Source organism: Biomphalaria glabrata, chromosome 18, assembly GCF_947242115.1.
Source record: "Biomphalaria glabrata chromosome 18, xgBioGlab47.1, whole genome shotgun sequence".
Lineage (NCBI taxonomy): Eukaryota > Metazoa > Mollusca > Gastropoda > Planorbidae > Biomphalaria > Biomphalaria glabrata.
This window is the reverse complement of record NC_074728.1, coordinates 6,431,043-6,446,838: the sequence shown is the minus strand read 5'-3', so window position 1 is coordinate 6,446,838 and position 15,796 is coordinate 6,431,043. Positions and strand designations below refer to the sequence as shown.

General features: G+C 35.7%; 1 protein-coding gene across 1 annotated transcript in view; it reads left to right on the top strand.

Annotated features, from left to right (window-relative positions):
• Positions 1-15,796, top strand: part of LOC106053709 (uncharacterized) — a 76,290-nt gene that overhangs the window by 37,429 nt on the left and 23,065 nt on the right. The window contains exons 4-7 of the mRNA XM_056017068.1: positions 2,227-2,274; positions 3,009-3,104; positions 4,311-4,326; positions 8,482-8,545. Of these exons, the coding sequence (XP_055873043.1) occupies positions 2,227-2,274; positions 3,009-3,104; positions 4,311-4,326; positions 8,482-8,545 (224 nt within the window). The remainder of the gene's footprint in view (positions 1-2,226; positions 2,275-3,008; positions 3,105-4,310; positions 4,327-8,481; positions 8,546-15,796) is intronic.

The following is a 15,796-nucleotide window of genomic DNA, read 5'->3' as shown; positions in this document are numbered from 1 at the left end:
TCACAGCTGGGGCTGTGTAGATACGGAAATAATGCACTCTTCATTAATCTTCGGACTCACTGACAAGCCGTATAATTATTATATTAGTATATTAGGTCTTGGTGTTGAAAAGTAGATCTATAACTAGAAGTATATTCAGTATAGTTCCATGGTTGATCTACTGCGTCTGATCTAGACTAGCTATATAATTTTTCTACATCTAGATATAGACTCTATATAGAATAATCTAGATAGTAGATGTAGGCATATCCTAATTTATAGACGTTAGCTAGATCTAGACGTGACAATCTAGTCTCAAGATAGTATCTAGATTTCTAATCTAGATTCGATCTACAATGTAGATCTAGACATCCCTTGTAACTGTTGTCAACCAAGATGGCGTAAGATTAAACAGCTGATTTGGTGTCTTATAAGTTTATACTATTGTCTATATATATATATATATATATATATATATATATATATATATATATATATATACAGGACTGCCAACTGTGCGCACCACGCCTATATTATTCAATTAAATAAGTCCCGTACACTTCCGGTGAATTAGTTTACTATATAAAGAAACCATCACTAAAGATAAACACTACGTTCAAATTATTTCTTAGTCATAGGCCTAATTTTGGTAACAGTGCTATAGACATAGCCAGATTTTTATAAGAACAAAATCTGTTTACCAACTTAAAAAAAGAGTATTTACATAGATAGTGTTCTAACTAGTTGATATATATAATTAAAAACCTATTAAGCCATTTTTTTTCCAAAAACAAATTATAGTAGTGTGTATGGTCGTATATGTAGAAATAGTTTATAGCCATAGGTCATTAAGGCTGGGTCAAAGTTTACATGTTTACTACGTGCACAATTATTTTTTATTGAAGTAGGAACAATGATTCTAGAATTCTATTAGGTGAAGACAAATTTGGAACAATCAATTTTTTATGGCTTTTAGAATAATTGGATGTTATTAAGGATTTAATTAGTTTAAAAAATTAATAACTTGCAGAGCTGAACGTTTTATGCATACTTTTCAATTAGTCATAAATACACTATTGCTTGTAATTTTTAATGGCCTCATTCTCCATTAATATATATATATATATATATATATATATTAATAGGATAAAATGTAAAAGAAATTGTCAAATGTGATGAAAAGAGAAATATATTATCCAAGCTGGCATTATCATTCAAACATCGTGAATGTCATAAAATAAGTTTATACCTCATCTCACATTTTGGAGATGAACGAAACTTATGCTTAGTTACCCTTAGTGTTGGCAGTCCTGTATATACATATAGTCTGTGGTTTATACCTAGAGTTTTGTTATTATTTGTTCATGTTAATAAACATATATAGAGTTTACTAAATGACTATGTCATTGATTCCAAAGATTAATGATGAGTGCATTTATTTATTTGAATCACATACACACACACACACATATACATATTTATATATATATATATATATATATATATATATATATATATATATATATATATATATATATATTTATTTATATATTTATTTATTTATTTATTTATTTATTTATTTATTTATATATATATATACCTTTATATGCCCATGTGGTGATATGATTACGCCTACGGTATACGCAGAACCGTGAATGGCGTGAATGTAATACGCAGAGCCTATTGCGAGTTTTATAAGTTTGTCTGCTGTACTGTACAAGATGCCAAAACAAATATGCAGATTTTAAAATTCTAGAACAATAGATCTATTCCACTTAATTTATTAATTTAAATCTACTAATCGCATTTATAATATGTATCTCTAGATCTACTATATTACCAACGCATTCATACAGATTTTAATATATAGATTTAATTATACTAATAAAGAGATGTAACTTAGATCTATACGGTGTTAGCAAATAGCGTTACACAAAAAACGAACCTGGGATTTTCTCAATTCTGTTAGTTGGTGTTTAATAGTAAAACAGCACCTACCTAAATAAATCGTAAATAGAGAGCTAAAATCTATATTCCTTGAAGTATATATAGGTCTGAGGTTTTATATTATGTAATTTTCGTAACTTTTATTATAGAGAAATGACTTTTGTAATTTCTTTTACTGAAAATTTGAGCTATTCGCGTCTAATACATATATTATTTTTATGTGCAGATACATAGCCCATTGTTGATTGTAACTAGATTTAACTAACACAATAAATTTATTTTAATGTATACTTTTACCAGAATCGCAATGTAACACTACCTTCTATCAAGTAGCAGAAAAAAATTCAAGTAAGATTTATTTTTATTTTACACTTGTAATGTCATATGGCTTCATAGATAGATAGATAGATAAATAGACAGATAGATAGATAGATAGATAGATAGATAGATAGATAGACACACAGAAAGACAGGCAGACACAGATAGATAGATAGATAGATAGATAGATAGATAGATAGATAGATAGATAGATAGATAGATAGATAGATAGATAGATAGATAGATAGATAGATAGATAGATAGATAGATAGATAGATAGAGATATTGATATTGATATTGATAAATAGAAAAAAAATTAAGTAAGAGTATTGTTTTTCATTTTACACTTGTGATGGCGTATGGCTTGATAGATAGATAGATAGATAGATAGATAGATAGATAGATAGATAGATAGATAGATAGATAGATAAATAGATAGATAGATAGATAGATAGATAGATAGATAGATAGATAGATAGATAGATAGATAGATAGATAGATAGATAGAGCTACAGTTATAGATATAGATACAGTTATAGATAGATAGATAGATTTTAAAAATAATAAAAAAATTAAGTGCAAGATAAAAAAAAACAGCTCCAGATTACACTATTCTGAAACGCGACAGAAATTTGATATTCGTATTCGTAATGGAATGAGTAAATTGTAAAAGTACTTACTAAAAACATATTTAGATCTCCCTTAGATAGCTAAGAAGAGAATGCATATATTATTTACAATAAATGTTATTGTATTTATTAAAGGTATTTACATTGTAGCTGGTGCAGTGACTTCTGTAGTTCTTATTGGAATTATTATAACTGTGATTTCTGTAATTTACTACAAGAGAACCAGAAATGGTAAGATTCTTTTTAAGCATGAATTCATATTGTCTAATGAGTTTTGTAAAAACAAATAAAAATGAAAGACGTCAACATTATTCAGTGGCGTAGATAGGAATTTGCCATCATTTGAAAGCCAGGGATTTGACCTCTTTGGGGGCCCCTGCATTTTGCGTAATATTTAATACTTTATGTAAAAGAACACTCATATGGGACCCCCTCAAGTGGGGGGGGGGGGGGATTTTCAAATTCTCCTCCTCCCTCCCCCATCCTGGCTACGCCTCTGACATTATTTGAGTTTTAAAATATTGTTTTAACATTAACTTTAAATGTATGTATTTTTGTTTTACAAAAATCTTTTATTCTAATTAACTATCCTTTTTTATATTGACGCACACGACACATTTTGCTTCATTAGAGGTAGCAAATAAGTAGGTCATATGTTGGGTTTGGGTAGTCAGTAGATGCACAGCACTGCACACATCGTCTTATTATTATTATCATTATTAATTTCCAAGATGGTTTTCTTCATTTGCATGCGTGTTTTACGTTCATCTACCTTATTATTTAGGAGTAAAAAAAACAAACTTGGTTTTCTTGTCTACTGTTAAAAAAAAAGGTAATAAACGGGGGTTTTAAAACTTTCAAATTTAAAGAAATATAAAACTAAATCACAAATTATGTGTGGTCTATAAGGGCAGATGATATAAAGGTCTGTTTCTGTGACCTATGGTTAACGAGGTTGTCAATTTGCAAAGCACAACGACAACCTTCCTTACTTTTTCCCCCAAAAATGTCAGGTACAGATTAGAGCTGGGTGGACTTATAGACGCCCAAAGATTCCGAAATTAAAAATCCCAGTCTTCATCAGGACTCAAAACTGATTAGTTTGGCGTTGCTTAAGGAATAGCGCACACATGGAAATTAGCTATGTTGATCAGTTTAGGATGAATCGATGAGTTCCGCTCACAATCATAATTGCTTATGGTCTTGATCCGTTTTTTGTTAGGGGGGGGGAGAAATGAAACATTTAATGAGATGGACTCTAATTATTTCTACAATAAACGTGTCAAAAAAAAACGGTTTATCAAAAATATGATTTACCTATATGTGTCAATCATGCGTTTAGATGAAATACTGAAAATAAAATAAAATATATTTTTTATTATGCTATTTATTATAAGTGATTAATACTCAACACATTCAATTTTGATGTTTTCTCAGGGTCTTGCAACCACTGGTAAGTACAAAATTTTAAACATTTAAGTTATCAATTAAGATTTAAAATTACAAACTTAGACACTATATACCGTTGGCGTAATTCTTCAGAGATAATTCGTATGGGATATTATGTTATGACTTCATGCTTTTCTTTTAATGAGGCTTGTTTAGGACACACATATTAGTTGTTCCGCCCAACTTGACCTTTCAGTGCGTTACCCATGATACCTTGTCATGTACAAGGTTAAGAGTGTAAAGGTAGACTTTTCTTAACCATAACCTTTATTCGTACGTATCCTTAAATATGTTACTAACTTTATTGTTGTGGTACCCTACTACTTAATTTAGCAAGACCTTCCGAAAGTAAAATATTCGCTATTGTGATTTGGTATTTCATACATGTTCAAAAGAAATGGGATGTAGCCCAATAGTGTAGCTCCATGCACATCATCGTTCAGATGCACCACACAAAAAGAAAGCTAACACAAATCACTCATTTCGGTATACTACGTGACGAACTAAACACTTCATTGAATTAGGCACACAAAACTAAAGCATACAACTAATGAACCATTGTTTCAGTTATACTACTTGCAAAAACTAACATTAAGAATCAATGAATAACTGGATCTATATACACCACCAGAAAAAAAAAACAAATCATCGATCTAAATCAAGAGTGAGCAACCATTTCGTGTCGAGGGCCGCATTAAGAAAAGTTTGGGAATGGCGGGCCGCATTAATATATATATATATATATATATATATATATATATATATATATATATATATATAAAAGATACGTTAACTAACTGTGTTGAATGTCTTTAAATTCATATTTACACAGTATTATATTCGCAATTCACATTGAAAAATTTCAACAAGAGTTAGCAATATTTGAAACCAATTTTACGATTTTTAAATCACTGTTGTCTTTTTATATCACAATATCCCCACAAATATACAGTTGTACTTAATGTGCAGTATTATACTTTTTACACTCGTGTATATTGTTCCGGAACTGTGAAACTATCTTACTAGTTGTTACCCCTGTGACTGCTGTCAAATTACAGTCAGTCAACATTGACCCCTGTGACTGCTGTCAAATTACAGTCAGTCAACATTGACCAGTGATTATACTTTTTTAGTTTCCACCCAAAAGTTTTCGCTCACTGAATGAGACAATTTATATGTTCCGGAAGTTAAATGTCAATACGAGCGAAACCTGCCCTTGTGGAGCATCACCAGAAAATGCTGACCATGTCCTTCAATGGTGCATACTAAATCAAGAGACCCGAACAAGACTCTCCAAAGACTATTCGGAGAACTGCTTGATCTGGAAGCCACTGCGCGGTTCATCTCAGATATAGGATTACTGATCTGAAACCTGCAACATGTAAAAGGAGAACGAAGAAGAACAGATGTATGTGTACCCAGATAGTATGAACAGCAGCAAGGTTTCCTTAAGTGTGGAAATGCAGCTTCTGGCACCCATGAGACTCATGTGGATGCACTGACTGGAACTTCTCTTTGCTTGGAGTTATGTCTTCTGGAGCTGAATCAGCTTTTGCGATAAAGGGTGAGCTGATGGTATTGAAAACTGGCTCTTGACGTCTTAAAATTTGCTTTTATAAATTGCACAATTAAGGAATTTTAATAAGTGTTGTACTTTTAAACATTTCACCAAAAATAGTTTCACCTTTCAGCAAAGGAAAATAACAAAAACTATTTTCTTTTGCTTGCCTGTAGAAAAGGGAAAGCCTTGTTTGACAAGATTTAACATACATTTACATTTTATGTGTAAACAACAATTGCAATAGCAATTATAAAAATTACGAAATCTGTCTTCCACTTTCCATTAGAAATATTGCTGACAAAGTCGCAATGTCCTTCAAGTACCAAAAACAGTTTCTTCCTTGAGATTTTATATTCTTCTCCTTTGCCTTGCCCATGCTAAGCTAGCAAATACATTGGATCACTTTCTTCATATATTGGAAATACCTGTGGTGGGGACCCCTAGCTCTAATAAGCTTTATTGTTGTCATATGTACTAAAACAATGTCGATTTTTTGCAGCTTTGTGCAAACTTTCCTGTTTAGAGATCATGGTTGGAATATTTTTTAAATAAAAAAAAAACAAAAAAAAGTATTTTTCTCAGTCAAAGATCGAGCTCCATCAGTTGCTACACTTGCCATTTTGTTCCAAGCCTACCCAACATAGAGAGATTGTGTCTTGAATTGAGTGTATTGATGTATAGGCAATAAGCATAATCTTCGTTTACTTAAAACTTTTTATAATGAGACAGTTACAATAATTTATATAGATTATATTTTTAATATTTGCATTTTTATATACTGTGAGCACACCTGATTTCTGTAGGTGTCGGCGGGCCGCATAAGGCACTTCGGCGGGCCGCATGTGGCCCGCGGGACGTAATTTGCCCACCCCTGATCTAAATACATCGCATGAATACCTAACAAGGTCTAGATATACTTAGATACTACATTAAGAACTAGCAAATCATTAATCTACATAATTAATTAATATTCACCTCGTGAAGAACTGACTAATCATTCAATTTATACACTACATTAAGAACTAACATATCATTATATTTTACATTAATTGAATAGCCTCATACACAAAATATTAAAACTGAGATTATCCTTTAACAAACTTTTGTAATTTGTATACACCTTGAAAGTGTTCCAGTTTCCGGTAGACCTCCTGCTAGTTTGTTGTTTTTTTTCTTATTTCTAACTGTAGTGAGTTGGGTTGAAAATGTAAAAGAAGTAATATTTTTAGATCTATACCTATTTATTAACAAAATAATCTCTTCCAATGACTGGCCCTTCAATTCTTGTATGACGTCACGCCATCGGTTTCTCTGTCTGATTCTTCTTCTTCATTTTTTATGCAGGATGGTCTTTCCAAGGTCTGAAGACATTGTGATATGACCACAAAGTTTAAGCTTGAGTTTTTTTTTGACAGAAGTGAGCAGATCAACATGGGGTCAAATCGCTGTACTAGATGTGTCTCCAATCTCATTGTTTGGGATGCGGTCTTTGTATGTGATGTGATGAGATCTTCTGTAGCGTCTCAATTCCGTTGCTAGGATACTTCTCTTTAGTTCTGTAGACAGCTTCCAATATTCGCTAGCATATATGAATGTAGCATGACCCGGGAGCGTCTCAGTCTGGTTATATTTTCGAGGGCTATGCATTTGTCTTTCTTTATTGTTTGACGCTATGCAAATGCTGCTGTATGCTGTGTATTTCTGTAGTTCAGGTTTGGTTCCTTCATCTGGGACATTAGCTCCGAGATATTTAAAACTATTGACATTTATCAGCTTTTCACTGATATCCTTTTTAAAGCACTGTTGGCTATTAGTCATACTTTGTGTGTTTTCGGCAATGATTTGCATACTGTATGCTAAGTAAGTCTTGCCTATTCGCATCTCCAAGTCAGCTAGTTCTTCTTATATCTCTTCCAAACCATCTATGTCGTCAACAAAGCGCTAGTCAGTAATTCTTCCTCTTCCAATGCTTACAGTAACTTCATAGCCCTCGAGAGCATCTTACATTATCCTTTCAAGGAAGATATTAAAAAGAATTGGTGAGAGTAGGCAACCTTTTCTCTCTCCAACACCCCAAGAAGAACTAACAAATCACTGATCTAAATAAACCAAAATAGGAACTAACAAATCACTGATCTATCTTTACCACACAAGGAACTAGCAAAATTTATTGACCTAGATATATTACATTGTCAACAAATTATTGATCTAAACACGACATGAAAATTTAGGAAAATATTGATCGTACAATAAATATTTTAGAATTTATTCCACTTCAATACAACTTTAAAACAAATTACAAAGGTCTTTTTTTTATTGTTGACGCTAAGCAAGATAAGGTAATATATATTATATATGAAATTTATATATATGAAATTTAACTACTTATATGCACAGATATACTAACGCTGTTAAAATTTCTCTATTCTAATTATGAGCAACATCTAAATTTTTGCGTCACTTAATAATCACTCACTATATGACATTTCTATGTATCTTTTGTTATTGTTGTTTTTTTATATTTTTAACAATTTACTTTAATAACTTATAAAAATTTTCGAATATTAAACAAAATATTTTTTTTCTATCTTGATTTAGTTACCACAGCAATGAGACTCATATTGAGCCTATATATGCATCCATCCCAGCTAGAGTTGGAAGGGTAAGTAATAATTTTATATTTGTTGGTGTTCTTATAAATATATTGATTTGGTTAAGGACCTAAAAGCTGAGCCTATAAATTTGAACACAACAATTTAAGATTCTTTTCCCATCATTATGAATATTGTGTTACCATGTTTGAACTGGAGCATAATGATCATAATACTATCATAGCCGTAGCCAGAAATTTGTTTCGAGGTGGGCGGGGGTTATCCCACACATACACCATATATATATATATACATGGCACTTCTTAAAGCCAAAACGAAAAGGCGTCGTATCTTGATAAGGAAGCTGCTGTTTGCCGATGACGCGGCACTCGTATCTCACTCACAAGGAGGTCTACAGAAGCTAGTGAACGCCTTAGCAGCTGCTTGTCAAGAGTTTAGCCTTACTATAAGTCTCTCCAAGACCGAAATCCTGGCACAAGACGTCGTAGAAATACCTATAATACAAATTGGGAACCACACCCTTTCAGTGGTGCAGGAATTTACCTATTTGGGTTCAACAATTGTCAGTAACCTAGACTTAGACATCGAGCTGACAAAAAGGATAGGAAAAGCTATCACAGCATTGGCAAAACTCTCCAAGCGCGTCTGGGAAATTGGTAAATTGACCACAGCGAACATCCTAGTCTACATTGCCTGTGTTGTGAGCACTCTCCTTTATGGCAGTGAAAGCTGGTCAACATACATGTACCAAGAGCACAGATTGAATAGTTTCCACTTGCACTGCCTGAGACGCATAATGGGCATCTCTTGGAGGGACCATGTCTCCAATCAGGAAGTTTTGAGATTGGCCAATATGAACAGCATGTATGCTCTCCTGACACAAAGAAGATTACGCTGGCTTGGACATGTCACCCGCATGCCAGATGGTAGAATCCCGAAAGATATCTTATATGCTGAGCTTGTGGAAGGAGTCAGACCCAAGGGCCGCCCAAGACTAACATATAGAGATGTCTGCAAGCGAACATGAGAGCCACAGGCATCAATGAAAGTATGTGGGAAAACATAGCCAAAGACCGGAGTGCATGGAGACAGACTGTGCGTGCTGGGACAACCCTTGCTGAGAACAAAAGAATTGAAGCGGCCTTAATCAAGAGGGAAAAAAAGAAAGCTGCCCTGTCCGCTAACCCTAAATCAGAGGCATACACATGTACGAATTGTGGCAAAGTCTGCCGTTCTAGAATTGGCTTGATTAGCCACACCAGATTCTGCCCGTCTCAAGATTAAGCCAAAACCAGTGACTTATTTGGGCGCATTCATTGCCTTTCGAGACAAAAGGAGCCATATATAATTGTTATAACTCTGCAATGCGCAACGCCATCTAAGCTGAAAGTTGCGCACTGTGGTAAACTAGACTGAGAAGGATGTCAACATTAGGAAAAGGGAGAACGATTTCCGCCCAAGTTGAGAGCCGAAGTGAAAAGACTGTGCCTAAGATAGATGTTGTTTTGTGTACCTGTGATGTCGTGTAAATAAACATATATGTGCCTCGTTGAGTTGCCTCACTTAAGTTATTTAATTATCCTTTACATATTGTTCCCCTGGCAATCAAATCATTAAAAAAGAACAATCTGATATAAACCTTGTCACATGTAAATTATGAGTGCGTCTGGTGTGAATGAACACTTTGGTTTCTTATAGTTATAATGTTTTTTGTTTGGTGTAATGCACAAATTGTAAGACAAATTTCCATATGGACAATAAAGATTATTATATATTATATATATTTATTTATATATATATGTACAAACATTACACTCGGACTAAACTACAAACAACCAACCATCAAAACACATGTACTAAATAACACCTTATCAAAAGAATCAAACCCACTGGAGCTCAAAGTAGGCACGCTTGAAACAATCGAAAGCTATCAAAAAACAGCTATCCATATTTATACAGACGGATCGGCTTTCAAAGCTACCATCAATGCTGGTCTTGGTGCCTTCCTGGTCTTCCCTAAAAATAAACACTTTGAGATAAGCGCACCCTGTGGTGATTACTGCTCAAACTTCCAAGCCGAAATTGAGGCAATTACCATAGCACTCCAGACAGTGGAAAACAATTATATGAAGGAGTGCAACCACCATCAGATATTGTTGTCTTTACAGACTCCCAATCTGCTCTGCAAGCACTTAACAGCAGCACCTCAAACAGCCCAAGAGAGTTGACAACACTCATTGTGATAATCCACCAGATGATATCAAAATTAAATATCAATTTTACACTACAGTGGATCCCTGGACACATTGGCATCATGGGAAATGAAAAGCTATCAAAGGCAGGTTCATCTATGGAACAACCAGATAGACCTGTTAACTACCTCACCCTAAGGTCAATGTTAGTCAACAATCACAAAGAGGAGTGGCTCAACCAATGGGCATCAGGAAACACAGGCAGAGCCATGTACAGAGAAATGACTACGCCTAACAAACTGGACAGTATTAGCTTCCTCCCCCGCAAAGAACAATCTACAATCTTCCAACTAAGAACAGGACACACACTACTATTAAATTACCACCTGAACAAAATAAACTCCACACAACTACCCCTTTGCAAACACTGCACCCACCCCTTTGAAACCGTAAACCATATCCTCTTTGAATGCCCCTCCCTAACCCACCTTAGGCAGACCCTACTTCCACTACAGCCCAACATAACCAACACCCTGTATGGCAGTGCTGAACAACTGAAGAAAACAGCATACTTTTTTTCCTTGGCACAGTCTGCAAAAGAGCTCACAGCTCAGCAGCAATAAAGCTGGCTAGAAGAAGAAGAAGAAGAAGAATATATATATATATATATATATATATATATATATATATATATATATATATATATATATATATATATATATATATATACTTGTGTGTATGTGTGTACGTAACTAATCTTTAATACATTTTGACATTACTCGAAAGTAGGGGAGAGGCAGTCCGTCAAAGCCTTAAAATATATATATATATTGTTATGACTTTGCCATGCGCACCGCCATCCAAGATAGTCCAGAAAGAAGGTGCGCACTATCAGTAACCAGACAAGTCGGATGTTGACATTAGGAGACTAACGATTTCCGCCCAAGAAGAGAGCCAATATGGAAATGCTGTACTCAAGGCAGATGCCCTTTATGTTAGTCATGTCTCTATGTAAATAAACGTCTATGTCCTCGTTGAGTTGCCTCGCTTAAGTTTATACAATTGGTCTCAGAAGTGGAATTTATAGGCAACTCAACGAGAGCAGGTAGGATTAGATCTCTATGGCATCGCTGAAGCTATTACATCAGCTCTTAATTAAAAAGCTAAGACAAGAACTTCGAGACGGAGGTTTAAAACCTGTCGGTGGCAGGGAAACGCTCACGGCTCGTCTGCGGCAAGCTCTGATCGATGAAGAAGAAGATCCGGAGACCTACAAATTGAAATTGAACTTGGGATTGTTGAGTTCATTGGCAAGATACAGGAAGAAATTGATGCAATGTGTGAACAAATTAACAGTATGGGGAACAAGGTAGATAAAATGGTGTCTCAAGTGAAAGAAGTAGACTCGTTGGTAAAGGAGCAGTTGCCTGTAGACTCGTTGGTAAAGAAGTTGCGTGGTCAAGACTGTGGCTGCACAAACAGTGGTGACGGAGACGCTGGGGATTGGAGCACCGTCTGTGTCTGTGTTGTGGGCAAGTCTTGTGGTTGTGACTTTCAAGACGAGAAACGTGACAACGATTGCTGTGATGATCTCAACGAGACGTACCGAATCGAACGGAAAGAGACAAATGAAGAAACTGAAGACTGTTACGTGCCTGAAGCGTTTGTTCCTGTTGTACCTGTTACCAGTACCTTAACTGAAGTCTGTTATGTGCCTGAAGCGGATGTTCCTGTTGTACCTGTTACCAGTACCTCAATGACAACGTTGGGACTGCGTTCAAGCCTGTTGCTATGGACCTTAAAGACCTCTGCCTATCTGTCGGTGCTCACGAGGGAAATTCGAAGCTTGACAACTACATCCAGAAGTTTAGCATGAACTGTACGTGCGGCGCATCACACATAGAATTTAGATGCCAAGAAAACCACCAACAGGGCATATGTACTTCTACCATCATCATCGACATTGGCATAGATGAATGTCAATCAAACCACTTTAAATCTGAGCTGTCAAGAGGAAGACATTTTCCACTTGAACCTGAAGAGACCTATCTTCTAGACGTAAGACTGTTGTCTGAGGATGACTGCGGTGCATTGGACTTTGCTTGCAACGTGGCTGCAAGCGAACCTGCAGCTCCCTTGAGAGGCGTCTGTCGGGAAGGTCTGCTGAGATAGCGTGTCCGATCAACGGCCGTGCTGAAGAAAACAGTGCTCGACCCTATCTCTTTGTGTGGCAAACAACCACGTCATTATCGCAACAACAACCTGGTCAACTGGAGAAAGATAAAGCGGCACTGGAAGAAAACAATGCGGATGGCCTCGTGGGGAACACGCTCCCTGTCGCCCGTGGCTCCCACTGATCGACCTCCACCTGAACTGTCAAACTTCAGCTGCAGTGTTTCTTTTCGGGACAAAAAGTGCTAAGACGGGGGCAATGTTTTGACTTTGCCATGCGCACCGCCATCCAAGATAGTGCAGAAAGAAGGTGCGCACTATCAGTGACCAGACAAGTCGGATGTTGACATAAGAGACTAACGATTTCCACCCAAGTCTAGAGCCAATATGGAGATGCTGTGCTCAAGGCAGATGTCCTTTGTGTTTGTCATGTCTCCGTGTAAATAAATGTCAATAATATATATTGCATAAAGTGGAATGAAATGGTGAAAAGTTATGTTAGGGGCAACTAAATATGGGCATTATACACACCACGTCAATGTTTGAAACATGATTTTTAGGCAGTTTTACTTGGTAGTTTTACTTCGTAGTTTATGTTACTTGGTAATTTGTGTTACTTGGCAGTTTTTATAACTTGGTAGTTTAGTTTTACTTGGTAGTTTATGCTAATTTGCCTATCTCTACGCCAACGTTCATTTGAATGAGACAGTTTGAGAGCTGTCACAAAGTGTGCGGGACACGCATTTGAGACCTAGGGGAAATTATTTGTAGACATGCGCAGAAGACCTATAGAAAACTTAGACCACGGCGGACAACAGCTTTGTAAGAACAAAATACCAAAATAAATTTAGGGGAACACGAATGTGGCATTTAATTGAAACCTTTCGGAAAATACATTTTGTTTCTTAAGCCTGAAACTGATTGTATGAAGGAATGTATGCGCTGTTTAATACTGTACATTGCTTGCTTTATTATTGAAAAAAAAAAACAAAAAAAAACCTCCAAAAACGAAGTCCGACATTAAGCCACCAGGTCTAAGTCCGAAAGACCGCCCTTCAGGACATATCTATAACGTTCTGGGTTTGTTAACCTTGAGTTTGTTGTAACTGTTATTACGAATTGAAACTGACTGCTTTAGAACCCCCCCACACACACATACACATACAAACACTTCTGGTCAGCGAAATCGAACAACACTTTTCTCCACCCCCCCCCCCTTTTCCTAAAACCCACTCTCTCACACACACACGTACTGTAGTCCTACGTAGTTCTTTGTCAATTCTTCCGTTTCTCATTTCAATACCGAAATGTTTGATCGGTTCTGCTGCTAAATGACAGTAGGCCAGTAGTCCACTATCCTTTGTACCCTGACCATCGCACTACTTAGACTTTTGACGCATGATTTTTATTTAAAGTTTTCTCTCCAGTTTTGAAAGGGACACCACTGCAATTTCATTATTTACAAATGACCCTTACAAACGACCCTTTTATTTATTTTCTTTTGTATTTCGTAAAAAAAAAAACAGATCTAGACATTACAGCCAGCCTTTATTTAGTAGCGCACATTATATACAGATAAATATATTTTCCAGGTATACATAAAAAATAATTACATCTCACATATATAATAAAAAAAGACTCCCGTGGGGTGACTAAGGGGGTGCGAAAGCATCCCCATTGCACTGTAAAAGAGCCCCCACATGCTTGTCATAATCTAGGCGCCGTTCCTCAAGAGGCCTTTACATAAATGGTTAGCCTGGTATAGAAAAGGAAAATAGCGAGGTTTCCCGGTACGCAGCTTTGGCCGCGTCTCTAGTCCGCGAGTACTGAGTAACCATGTCACAGGAAACAGCCGAGTCAAAATAAACACGAGAATAAACCCAAATATGACACCCCCCCCCCCTTGCCAGAGGAAAAGACTGTTAAGTACAGGCCGGTGAGAGGGAGCTCTTGTTCGCTTTTGCTGGCCAACTCTACCTGACAGTTTCAAACCTCATTCACCAATCGTAAACTAACATTTTGCCACGTGGTTCTCTATATCTTCAATACAAATTACGCAATCCATAAAGCGCTTCGTTTCATAATATCAGATGAAGGTTTGTGTATATGGTTTCATATGGTCTTAAAAAGTCTCTTAGACAACCGCTTTCTTGACAAGGAACTAAATAATTAACGCTGTAAAATCAAGATTTCTTTTTTGTTAAACATTGGTTACATGAAGACAAAATTAGCTATTTAGATTAGTATTGAAATTAAATACAACTATTTTACTTTTGAATAAAGGAATAAATATACACCATATACACTGAAGCATTATTTGAGACGATGCCACCCTGATAAAAAGATAAAAGTGAAAAAAAAATTCAAAAACTCAAAGATAAAGTTCAGAATAGACCCATAAAATCTTTCTTCAACATCATATAGGCCTAGAAAAGATGGTGGTTTGTGAGCGTCTTAGAAGATCTCTTTACCTAAATCCAAATACGAAAACAAACACTATAGATATAACATTGATTTTACCAGCCCTTGAAGTAGTTTTAAAAACTGTTTTACACAAACCTTCATCTGATATTATGAAACGAATTTCTTTGAGTAACACTACAGTTCAAGGGCACATCGGTGGGATGAGCATTAAAGCTGCAAACTGCCTAATGGTCTTCAGCTCCATATTTTTCCCCAGGGCTGACCCACGAAACCTTTCCCATGTTTGGGTATATAGCAGCAAAGTAGCAGAGGTTTGAATTCTATTTTCTTGCGGCTATGTGGGCTACAAGCATATATATGTATATATAACTAAGGTACAAATCATTTATTAGTGTTTGAAATAGTTACATTAATGGTGTGTGAAAATTAAAGTCATAGACCCCCATGGACATTTCATAGACCCCCAATTTACTTTTTCACTTTCGTAGACCCCTTGGAAGTCTTCGTAGACCC